This window comes from Toxorhynchites rutilus, chromosome 1, assembly GCF_029784135.1.
Source record: "Toxorhynchites rutilus septentrionalis strain SRP chromosome 1, ASM2978413v1, whole genome shotgun sequence".
NCBI lineage: Eukaryota > Metazoa > Arthropoda > Insecta > Diptera > Culicidae > Toxorhynchites > Toxorhynchites rutilus.
In genome coordinates this window covers 30,832,986-30,845,113 of record NC_073744.1, presented here as the reverse complement: position 1 = coordinate 30,845,113, position 12,128 = coordinate 30,832,986, and the positions used below count along the sequence as shown (strand labels likewise).

At 41.7% G+C, this 12,128-nt stretch overlaps 1 protein-coding gene across 1 annotated transcript in view; it reads right to left on the bottom strand.

Annotated features, from left to right (window-relative positions):
• LOC129761817 (protein O-mannosyl-transferase 2) overlaps window positions 1–11,906 on the bottom strand; it is a 33,239-nt gene extending 21,333 nt beyond the window's left edge. The window contains exons 1-5 of the mRNA XM_055759604.1: window positions 11,596–11,906; window positions 10,953–11,226; window positions 10,006–10,890; window positions 9,676–9,916; window positions 9,456–9,604 (exon numbers count right to left, since the gene is read on the bottom strand). Coding sequence (XP_055615579.1) covers window positions 9,456–9,604; window positions 9,676–9,916; window positions 10,006–10,890; window positions 10,953–11,226; window positions 11,596–11,684 — 1,638 coding nt within the window. The 5' untranslated portion in view covers window positions 11,685–11,906. The remainder of the gene's footprint in view (window positions 1–9,455; window positions 9,605–9,675; window positions 9,917–10,005; window positions 10,891–10,952; window positions 11,227–11,595) is intronic.
• Between the last annotated feature and the right edge of the window lie 222 nt (window positions 11,907–12,128).

Genomic DNA, 12,128 nt, shown 5'->3' with positions numbered 1-12,128 from the left:
TTAAATTCATCTGACAACATCGTCTCAATGAAATAAAATACTTATAACTAGTTAAAAACACAAAAACACACAATAGAATTCTCGATCCTGTTTCTGAAGCGTTGTGACGGTTCTCCGAAATCAAAAAAATGTTCTACAGGGTGGGCCATTTAAAGTGGAAGCATCTGGCAACCCCATAACTTTTGACAGAGATGTCAGATTAACAAATGTCATACCGCGTTGGAAGCGTCATTTCAGTACAATTTTAACCATGAAACAATACACACCTAAACAACGCGCTGAAATTGTTCAGCTGTACATTCAAAATAACTTCTCAATTGTGTTAACTAAACGTGCGTGGAAAAATAAAAATAAAGTTAAAACATCGCCTGGAGACAACACTATACGTCGATTATATGCCAAATTTATATCGTCTGGTAGTGTTGGTAATGCCAGTCATCTGTCCAGACAACGACCAAGACGTTTCGACGAGAATATTGATGCCGTTCGAGCCAGTGTTGCAGAGACTCCATCGACATCAGGTCGCCATCGTTCGCAAGAGTTAGGCATCGCTCGAACCACTCTCCGACGCATAATTCGTGTTGATTTGAAAATGTTTCCGTATAAAATTCAAATGGCTCAACAACTTAACCCATCTGACTTACCACGTCGACTTGATTTTGCGAAATGTTCCCCGGAAGATTAATATCGAAAAACGGCGATTATGACTGGCCACCGAGATCACCTGATTTGACGCCTCCTGACTTTTTTTTATGGGGATATTTAAAACCCAAGGCTTGCGTGGTTTTGTAGAATCATTTCGAGAAACAACGATCCTTTCTTGCCTTTGCGAGAACAATACGCTAATCGACTCTCGGTTAAAACCGTCAACAAAGCTAGGAGCTTGTTGCATCAGAACAGAGTCGATGCGCACGTGAGCAAATACGAATGGCAACTAAAAGTATCGAAGGTGTGATGTTCACATGTACAGGAAATGAACAAGTTCTAAGTTTCGCGCAACGGAAACAAGCAAACTCAGAAGAGATGCAATACTTATACGCTAGCGACAGCTTTCTTACTATGCAAGGGTGGAGTTTACTTCACAAATATTCTCTTTTCGCTATCCCCCTTCGTTGTTTCTATTATGGTAGCAGCATAAGTTGCCCGTTATTGACAGCCCTGTTCGGGAAAGCACACAAATGGACAGATCAAATGTACGGGGAAATGGGGATGCTTCCAATTTTCATCAATTTAAGCCATATACAGACTATGGGATTGTAATGCATAGCATATAAAACAAAAATTTCCGATCCGATTGGTATGCAAATCATTTAAATCCTTTCGTAGCAAAAATAGTTATTAACGTTAACTTTATTTCATAAAAACGTGACCTGTTTTCTGATTTGACACCCTTAATGTAAGACGTAGTCCTACGTCAAAAAATGCATATAAAAACTAAACATTTTCAATGTTGATATTTTTCGACGCATCCAGTGTGAATCCCTATTTTTTATCATAAGTCATCTGTTATACCTTGTATATGCTGCAAACAGATTTCAGTTAAGTGATTTAGTGATTTTTTAAGTTAACTTTCAAGTTGAACTTCGAAAAAATCGTTTCTACTTGCCCTGGTGTACCTTACATCTAAGAATGTTTGATTGTATTTTTTTAAGGTCCGTAACGTTAATTACGGGTACGCCTCGGAGTCGCTGTGTGAAATAGACTACACCTTGTTTTGACAACTGCTTATTTTTCTCGTATTGTTGACACAGGAAGTGTTCAGATACCATCGTTTAAGGCTCGTTTTTTTTCTATAAGTGCAATGAAGAGAGGACTGACTGGAGAAAAACCTTAATCCATTGTGAACAGACATTGTACGGAAACCGGAACATTAATGAAAAAAATGACTAAGATAGAAGAAAAACGCGCAAAAAGTGTGGATGTCCAATCGGTATTGCTCAAAGCGCTAAGGAACGCCACTCACTGGAAACATATAGGAGGCATTTTCCAAACGCAGCTAAATTCAGGCAAGCTCCAGGACGTTCAGGCAGGCGACTATGAAACACGGAGGTAGAAGCATCATGGTGTGGGGTTGTTTCTCGTGGGTTGTGGTGGGAAACTTAGCGCAGGTCAACGGTATTATGACTGCCAGTGGTTACATCGACATTTCGTGCGAGAACCTGGAAGAATCCACGCTGAGAATGGGGCTGGAGGATATCTACACTTTCCAGCAAGATAAGAACCCGAAGCATACTGCGAAGAAAACAGCAGCATTCTTCCGATAGGGAAGAAAATGAAGTTAGGAAAATGGGGGCGAAGTCCCAATTTAACGGGGATTAGGAATCGAGGCGGCCCAAGCTACCATGATGACGCGATCCGAGTACACCGCCGACCCGCCGTCGAAAGCGGCGGTGTCTCGCACGCATCTGTGTTGCACTGATTGTCCGGTTAGTTTGAAACATAGGACACGATCCTTTAGCATGGTTCGACCGTTCTTTAGCGAGCGTCGGATGGCATACGTTTATCTGATGCATTACGTTTGCCCGGCGCAAAATCATAACAAAATCATAATCAATACACACTCGCGCACACACACAACTTCTTCTACTCATGAGGTTTTTCCCCGCGTCTCAATATTTCTAGTCTACTACACTTTTTTTGAACGGTTGTTTCTGTTGCAGTTGCTTTCAGATGCGATTTTTTCCGGGAACCAAAAATAGTTGAGTTATATCTATGATATAATCGCAAGGTTGTCGTGGGACTACCGTTGGCTTAGTAATCATTTGTTTGTATTGATTTAATTATTGATTGGTTGAAACAATTTTCGAATTAAATTGAAATCAACATATTTACTTTGTAAGTTAAGAATTTGAACAAATGGTATTCGTTACAGGTAAATTTGATGGCAACATTTTGCCTTACAATCAAACTATATGCAAGGCATACCTTCCAATGCAGTCTTGAAAAACCGCACCAAAGCGTTGTATCTATGATATAACCGCATGCTCGACGTGGGACAACCGTTGGCTTAGTAGTCATGTGTTTGTATTACATTCAACATATTTGCTGTGTAAGTAAAGAATTTGAACAAACGCCATATAATGTAAGGCACCTTGGTTTTGATGGCTGTGTTAGGGAACACATGTCGGAGGGAACAAAAGATCCGCCTATTTGCATGTATTTGCGATGTCAATTTCCCCAGGCATCTTTGTTTTGATGGCTGTGTTGGGGAAACCGTAAATCGGGCCAATCAAAACGTGGCAGTTAGGGCGTTTGGATAACGCTTGACATTTTACAGTTATTCAATTGTTTACCTCATGAAAAATAACATTTTATTAATTGTGATAGATGCGTAGAAATATTTCCTATCAAATGCCGCAAACACCTTTCCGATCTATCATGAAATGTTCGAGTTTTAAGCATTCGAAATCTTTCATTTTTTCCTGTATGTTCTGTGTTCTGTGGCTTTCATTTTACCCCCATATATTTCGGTTAGACGTAGTCCCAAGTCAAAACTGCCATCGACATTCTACATCGAATGCGCGATCCAAACGGTATTGATTCATACTGACCACTTAAGGCGCGGGTGGCATCAATCAGCTACAATCCCATGCCACCGGACGCCATTGCGATGAAATCTATCGCAGAACCCCCAATCAATTACGATCGGCTGCTGCTGCAAGTGATTGACTTCATTAGTGTGTACGGAGCAATAAAATAACCGTTTCCGCCAACACGTTCCCATCCCTGTCGATTCATCATCCTGCCATGGAGGCAATGTCCAAAATCGAGCCGAACATTAGATTTACAGTGATCACAAGTCAAGAGGTCAATGCTTGGGAAGGAGTGGTGATGGTGGCCCTCGACGGTTAGTGGGAGCCCAGTCAGTCAGTTAGTTAATCAGCACCAGCGTGAAAGGAAGCGTAAGTGCTCGCCATTATAACTGCTAACGAGGGTGGAAGTAATTAAGAGATTGTTCAGAAAGCGGCAGCATAATCGCACTTGACGAGAAGCATTTTCAGCGTGTTGTATTTAAGCGGCATGCAGCGCTAGTATTAAAATGAAGGACTTCAGGGGAGGGAGAATGTGTCGATTGTTACTCATGGGATACGGAGAGAAGGAAAAGGATAAAGCTGAATGTTGAAAGAATTCTTGCAAATAATCATAAGGAGCTTCCTACTTCCTTTGAGGGTGGCACAAGGCCAACCCTAGTGCCCTCCCTATTTGCACACACATTCAGCAGTATCGGTGGCGATATTTGCGCCCGAGTTAAGTGCGTTCACTTGAGGTGTTGACACAGATCCGTTTATTCCCCCTGAGCCTTCGCCGCCCAGGATGGATATAACCACTGATGCACTCTCGAAAACCCCTTCAAGAACGCTCATCATCCACGCTTCATCCGGTACCGGAACCGAGAGGCATCACTTCTCCGGATAAACATTATGCATTTAATTATTGCTGCCTGATCATTACGGACGTTTATGACGATATAGGATTATAGCATAATTGCAGTTACTCACGTCGAGCGGTTCTTCCGGTTGAATACCGGCGAATCAATACCCGGCGGCGTAAGGTGTGTGTGTGTGTGTTCACGAATTTAGCGAGCATTAGATGAAGAGAGCATACGTTCAACATTATGATTACATTTGAATTTACCGGTTGAGAATAACTGGTTTGAAATTTGTTACTTTTGTTCTTATGCCTCAGTTCACCCACGAAACTTTTCGGTATTCGAAACATGATAGCGAATTCGTGACAACAGCAGAGTATTTCCACACCAGATGACGGATCGACCAGATTCGAATGGTTCCGATTTGAATGGAATTTGAACGGCACACTGATTTGGCTTAGGAGACCGTATAATTTTCACGAGTGGAAAGATCTTTTGACTCAGGTATAATTCTTAAATAGAGCGTAGTTCTGTGTGATGGAGACAGAATGTGTTGCTTATTTTTGTTCACTACAGCGCCGCTAGTTGTCATATCGAGAAACTATTGACAGCGTTTAGATTCTGATGGTTTGTTTGTTCAGTAGTGAAAAATTCATCCAGATTTGAAGGACACATTCAAAAGTTATCGACGATGGAACGCGAAAGGTGGGAAAAAGTCCTGCACACACTCCTGAAATTTCATAAATCGACTGTAAATACCGTACTCAAACGTTATCGGAAGTCCCTTACGTTGTAAGCTGCCATTACAACCATGATGTCGTCAATTGGTATAAGGAGAACAAGATCGATTTCATTGAAAAAAAAACTGCCAAATCACAAAATTGTCTGAATTTTCGTCCCATCGAGAGATATTGGGCAATTATTAAAGGCAAACTGAGGAAATGTGGCAGAACCATAAAAAAATGATGGGTGGTATCACACGAAAAGTTCGAAAGTTTATCCGACCAGCTAACGAATAATTTTCCTTAAAGTTCGTTAAAAAAGTCACAGGAGGGTTGTGTCCGAGACATGACCACATAATTGACGTAGGATTACGTTAGGCTATATCTTCCACGCTGATTTTGGATGTATGAAACACATCATGAGATGTCTGAGTGATGAGCGTTTGAAATTATACAATTTTCACAATGCGATCGCTTTTGGTTTTAAAATTGGTACCCCTTAAAGGCGTAAATCTACGTCAAAATTCGGAGAATCAGAGACGCGCGGGACAAAGGACACAACGCTAAATGTTGTGATTTCATTTTAAAAACACTATTCGGATATGTTTAAAATACCTACCGAGCTATATTACCAAGCGGGGAAAAATCTTATAGAAATTATGAAAAATTTAACAAAAATTATATTATAATGATGTGTTTTGGTGAAAACATCATATAAAAATGGTCGGGTAAGGTTCAGTTCTATATGTTTTTTAAAAAATCAAACAATATGAGGCGAAAATTTGCATTCATATTTTGACAATTCAAAATTGCCTTCGGGCCTGGTCATTCGACAGAGATTAATCTGCCTCCCTGCGCGTCGACGGCGAGCTAGAAAACAGATAGCGGGTTTCGTAATGCCCTGGATTTTGTCATGCAGTAACATGCGTGTATTGTTGACGAAAGCACCGATGAAATATGCTAGAAAAAAAGAGGTTTGCCGATCTGAGCGTCGAACGAGAGTAAGTAATCTTTCTTCTTCTTCGTCTTGAATTATAGAGACTTTAAACTTTTTCAGTTCATTTGTCTCTTGCCCTGTGAAGGGCCCCTATTTGAAAAATAGGAAACTCAACTCCTTCTCGACATGCCTTGAGAAAGACACTTCATTCTCGTTCGACGCTCTTCAGCGAACAGTATCTGCTTTCGGCGCCACCAAACGAAAATCTGTTGAATGAGAAATCCACGAATGCTACCTCCTTTTATATCAACTGAATATGCGACATAAGCACCCTCCACTTGGTCGCGATGCAAATATTGTCTTGTCGGTGAACGAAATGAACAGATAATGTGCCGAATATGCTCTCGTTGAATGCACCGATAATGTTATACCGGAACGGTCGAATCGGGTGCGAACAGGTGCACATTCACTAAGAGCAAATATTTTCGCCACAGCTTGCGTGGACAAACAACTGAAACCAAAATCTCGGTCTTCAGGCACATATGACATATGCGACGCACATCAGCAGAAAATCATTCTCATTTTCTAATTATATTGATAAAATAATTATGCTATTTGATATTCCCATATATGACTATTATATAGATTGCTTTTACGAATCGACAAACAGAACCCGGGATTTTTTGTATAGATAATGGTTGAGTTTTTTGAATTGTTTGATAGTCTCATCTATATAAATAAAAATGGAAGGTCAAATGTGTTGAATGGTCCAATTTGAGCCATATTCATTTTGTTTAATTTTTCTCTACCTGTTGCGAGCGCACCTCTAAAATAAAACATTGATGGCAAATACAATTACTCGGTGTAAGAGAGATCAATCAGGAGATGGGGATTCATTTTGTTCCAAAGTTTGTTAGGAGTGAACGCATGGGCTTGAAGTCAATAATTTATACAGAGTATAATTTTCATACACACAAAAGTTTATAATACAGTAATATTTCCATCCTAATTTACCGTTGATACAGTGAGTGGAGAAGAACTAGCTTCAAGATGAATTTATTTAATGAATTTATTATTTGTTAGCTTATAGGTTAAGTGCCTAGTTGTGTCCACATTGTGTGACTAAACTATTTTGTCACAATATACGGTAAATTTGTATATAATTAAGGAAAATTAGAATGCAACTAATTTGTAACAATTCTCTGAAATAGTGTATCATTGGAGAATCTATTTAAGTGAATTTCGGGCTAAACGAGAAGAAGTTTACAAAACGTAAATTGATATAAAAATAGTATAGATTTTGTGAAACTAAAATGAAAATATTACAGGAAATTTTAACGTAAATACAACATTCGTTGAAAATTTCGGAACCGATTGTTTTTCTTCGTTGCATAAGCAACACTACCCATAGATCAATATAGTGGAGAGAAAAATCAGAAAAAATTCGGAAAACTCTGAAGGAAGGTCGGAAAATTCGGAAAAAAATAATTCCCATATGTTCTACGATTACATCATTATTAGCGTTGTTGGTCCATTCAATGTGTGCGCTAACGAAATTGATCTTTGTTCGAAGGTGGAATGGGAGTTCAGGCGATTTAACGCACTCCTATATCTTCTATCTATATATAGGGTTGGGGAAAAAGAAATGTCGTATTTCTGATCGAAATTTGACGCTTTATTTAACATACTTCAAATTATCCAATTTAAGTCAAATATGCGCCGTTTTTGTTGCTATTTAGAAGGCAACTTCATTATCCCTTCCTTATAAAGGGGGGTCCCCCTCCTGATTTGCAAAAAACTCAGACAGCCAGTTTTCGCAAGCCTCTTTTGAGGCCAACTTAGTATCACCAAGAGCGTTTTGCATGAACCGGAAGAGATGATAATCACTTGGAGCCAGGTCCAGACTATACGGTGGGTGCAATATTCGAGCTCCCGTAGCTTCTGGCGGGTCATCAAAGATGTGTGAGGCCGAGCGTTGTCCTGGTGGAAAACAACACCATTTCTATTGATCATTTCTGGCCGCTTCTGGTCAATCGCCTGCTTCAAACGGTCAAGCTGCTCACAGTAGAGAACCGAGTTGAGGGTCTGGCCATAGTTGAGCAGCTCATAGCCCTTCCAATCCCACCAAACACACAGCAAAACCTTCCGGGCCGTCAATCCGGGCTTGGCGATGGTTTGGGGCGACTCACCGCGCTTCGACCACGACTTTTTTCGCTTTAGGTTGTCGTACGTGATCCACTTTTCATCACCAGTCACCATCTTCTTCAAAAATGGGTCGAGTTCGTTCCGTTTCAGCAGTGCATCGCAGGCGTTGATTCGGTCTAAAAAATTTTTTTGCGTCAACTCGCAAAACGCACTATAATTGACGCAATATAACTTGAGACTGAAAAGGGCAATCACAACACTGTCAAAACGACACTTGTAGCACAGATTGTCGTCTTTAAATAGCCGTATAGTATGACCCGATGCGATGAATACAACACAAGATATGTTTAAGTGTTGCCATATATTGACAATATACGACATTTCTTTTTCCCCAACCCAATATATAGATAGATAAATTCTTACCATTTCTAGCACATAACATGAAAACAGCAGATAAAACAGTTGAAGAAACTACAAAAACTGAATAAATAACGATGCTTGTTTTTTACATATTCTCCAACGTTAACATTTTATCATTGGTTTTGATTGTCACTTTTTTGCAAATGCTTAATATTATAAACTGTAGGTTGTATCGATACCTGAGAAAGATGTTAAAATGAAGGCTATAACTGACAAGAATGTCAGGGTTCTGTTTATTCAATGATTTATAACATTAATGTTTAGTAAATTTACATTTGAAAAAAGTTGAATCATGCGTAGAAACTTGATTCATATTTCGAACACTACTTCAATACTATTTTTAATGAAGATTTCTGCATGAAATATCATTTTTTTCGTCCATTTATTGCAGATTTTTACCATTTCTAGCATTTAACATGAAAACAGCAAACAAAATAATTGAAACAACTACGAAAACTGAAAAATGAACAATGATTGTTTTTTACGGAATTTGCTAAAACAAACATTTTATCTTTGGTTTTGACTGTCACTTTTTTGTAAATGTTTAACATAATAAATTATAGACTGTATCGATACCTGTGAATGATGTCAAAATAAAGCCTATACCCCAAAGAATGTCTGTGTTTTCATTATTCAATTATTTATAATATAAAAGTTTAGTAAATTTACATTTGAAAATGCAGTGTTCGGAATTTGAGACTGTTCGGAATATGAGACAAAACAGTAATGCAAAACAAATTTAGCGGAAGAAAGATCGATAACTTTTACCCGCACATGTGATGAGGCATAATCACCAAGCAGCATCAAATCGCATCACTATCAACACCGGTAATAAGTATCATGGAAGCCAAATCACACTCACCCGATAATTAATCGGCCACTGCCACGGTCTGCTGGTGACCTCTCCCTCTTTTGGTTTCAATCCCGAATTACCTTGCAGCATAACGGCATGCGATTCCAGGAATCGACTAATAAACCCTGGCGCGTAAACCTGAAAGTTCACGCTGTCCACTGCGAAGCGGAAAGCAAAAATTTAAATTCATCGAATAACCGGCATAACATATGGCGCGCGCGCCCCCTACATTGCCCAAACTGATTATCCTCCACATTCCACACGGCGCTCTTGTCGCGAATATTCGGATTGCACGTTACTTCCTGCTGCTCGAAGCCCCACTTCGGGAGTTGCTTCGCCGTCGTGGTCAGCACACACCGCTCGATGTAGTGGTAGAAAATCAACCGACTCGTGACGGTTTCCAGGACCTCACCCTCTTTACCGCCCACTATCTGCACCTGCCAGACGTCGTTGCTGTCGCCTTGTCCTTCCTGTGAACGAGGATAAAAAGGTGCAGTAAAGCTTCCGTTCAAAGTCCAGCTTTATGGTGCGCTTGGTTTGCGTCCCGGCTGGCACTTACCTCCCCGTAACACGTTACTTGCATGTGCTTTTTCGTAACGGGTCCCTGTTCCCGGTGCGAGTGCAAGTTCCGCTTCGTTGAGATGTGTTCGAGCCGTATCAAATCCCCGTGCTTCACGAGCGTCACGTTTTCCATCGACTGCTTGTTGTACGGTTTTATTAACCACCTGTTGTTTTCGTCCTTGTGGCTGTAAGTCGTCACCTGTTGCTGCCGGGCGCCAAATCCCTTCGGGTAGAGATGGTTGTGCGAGTGAAGATATCCACCCCCGGTTTTGTGATTTTTCAACGTGACCAACGCCCCGTATGCCACCTGGCGGGGCATCGAGACGTTGTACAGCGAGTTTCCGATCAGATTCGACTGGAAGCCGGAGCTGTAGAACCCATCCCCGCTGCCGCTGTGGTTCAGAACTTGTAGATGGATAAAGAAAAAGCTCGCGTACAGAAGCGTTGGCAGGAGGATCAGTGTGGCGGCACGGGCAGCGAGTTGCTTCACGGTGTACGAAATGGGTTTGGACAGATCACCCAGAACGTCCCAAAGATCGCTGACGGTGTGTAAACCAACCAGAAGCACCACGAACAGTCCCACAAATTTGACGCCGATGGTACAAGCCAGCATGCAGCCGGTAAAACAAAGCCAGACCCACCAGGAGCGGGTGAAGCTCTGCTCCGTTCGGGTGAGTTTTGTGACCCGAGCCATTCCCATCACGGACGCCGTCATGAAGAATATAAGCGGGGGATCCAACAAGATGTACCGGTTGAGGATGAGCATTCCAATGTCGAACAGAATGTAGGCAGCGCCGAAAGCGGACGCAGTTAGTGAACCTGTCATGTCCCAGACCGTGTGGAAGGACATTGGGACGATGGCCGCCCCCAAGGCGGTGCAGAACTGGAAGCGTTAAAATACTCATGAATTAAAATTATTGAACCTTGACAGGTAAAAATACTCACAATTCTCATCCCCTCGTAGTGCGTCCCATTGTACTTATCACCGGGCTTATCGAACGGATACTTCCCATCGTATCCGGTCAAATAGCCGGACAATCCGATTAGCATCTTTCCCAGCGGCGGATGAACATCGAAGAAGAACGTCCGGTTGATGTACCAACTGCCCATCTTTCCGAAGTGGGTCTCATCCCAGCAGACATGGTCCGGCACTGTCACGTTGTAAAATCTCGTCCCCAGCGTCAGCACCAATATCGCGCCGAACAAAATCCACCAGTTGCTGCGAAAAGAGCACACACAAAAAAACGGCAATAATAGTAAAACCATAAATCGCAACTGGTTTTTCTATGATGGGTGCCATCAGGTGTGAGAACCGGTATGCGAACAATTCCGTACTTCGCCCTTGAACGCATCATCTCATTCCCCCACAGCCGCAGCAACCATTGCATAAACGCGTGGACCATTACGCAAACGTAATCTGAATTTGTTTGTTTTATCTCGCACACTTTCTCTTGAGCGGCGGAATGACCACCATTCATTGTTTAGATATCTCGGTTACTCAACATCATTTGTTTATCGCAATGGTTGAGCTTCGAAGAAGCTACCACATTCGAGCGAAACCTGTTTCGAACATTCGTTCTAGACTTACAGATCAACTTCCCCCTTCCTGTGCATGCCCATCAGCTTTGACTGATCTTGCGCCACCTTCACCTTATCACTTTCCCTTTCACTTGCCATACTGTCACCCACTTAGAAACACATGAATCTGCGCTCCTAGAACCCCACAATCATGTAACACCGATGTAAACAAAGTCCTTTTGAATGATTGGGCCTATTTTGACGTTTACGGACAATCGTTCCACCGAAAGCGAGAGCGGATTACGTGGTGACTTGAACGCTGGCTTTACGTGGACTGTAAAGCGGCGGATCGCGAAAGAGCCGCAGAGACAGCACCGCGCGATCGTGAGTTTGGCCTTTGCGTGGATGCGTGTGAACATAGCGCGCGATGCAGAGCTTAAGATAGCAACGGTGCTTCCGTTCGGTGGTGTTGGTGTTAACAAAAAAAGAGTGCTTCGCGGTTTACAGCAGTTGCTCGATTTTGAAAATGGTTTCGACGCCATCGATTCAAGTGGTTTCAGAATCGGTCAGAATAACTTAGGGCCTTATTGTAAAAATTGAGTA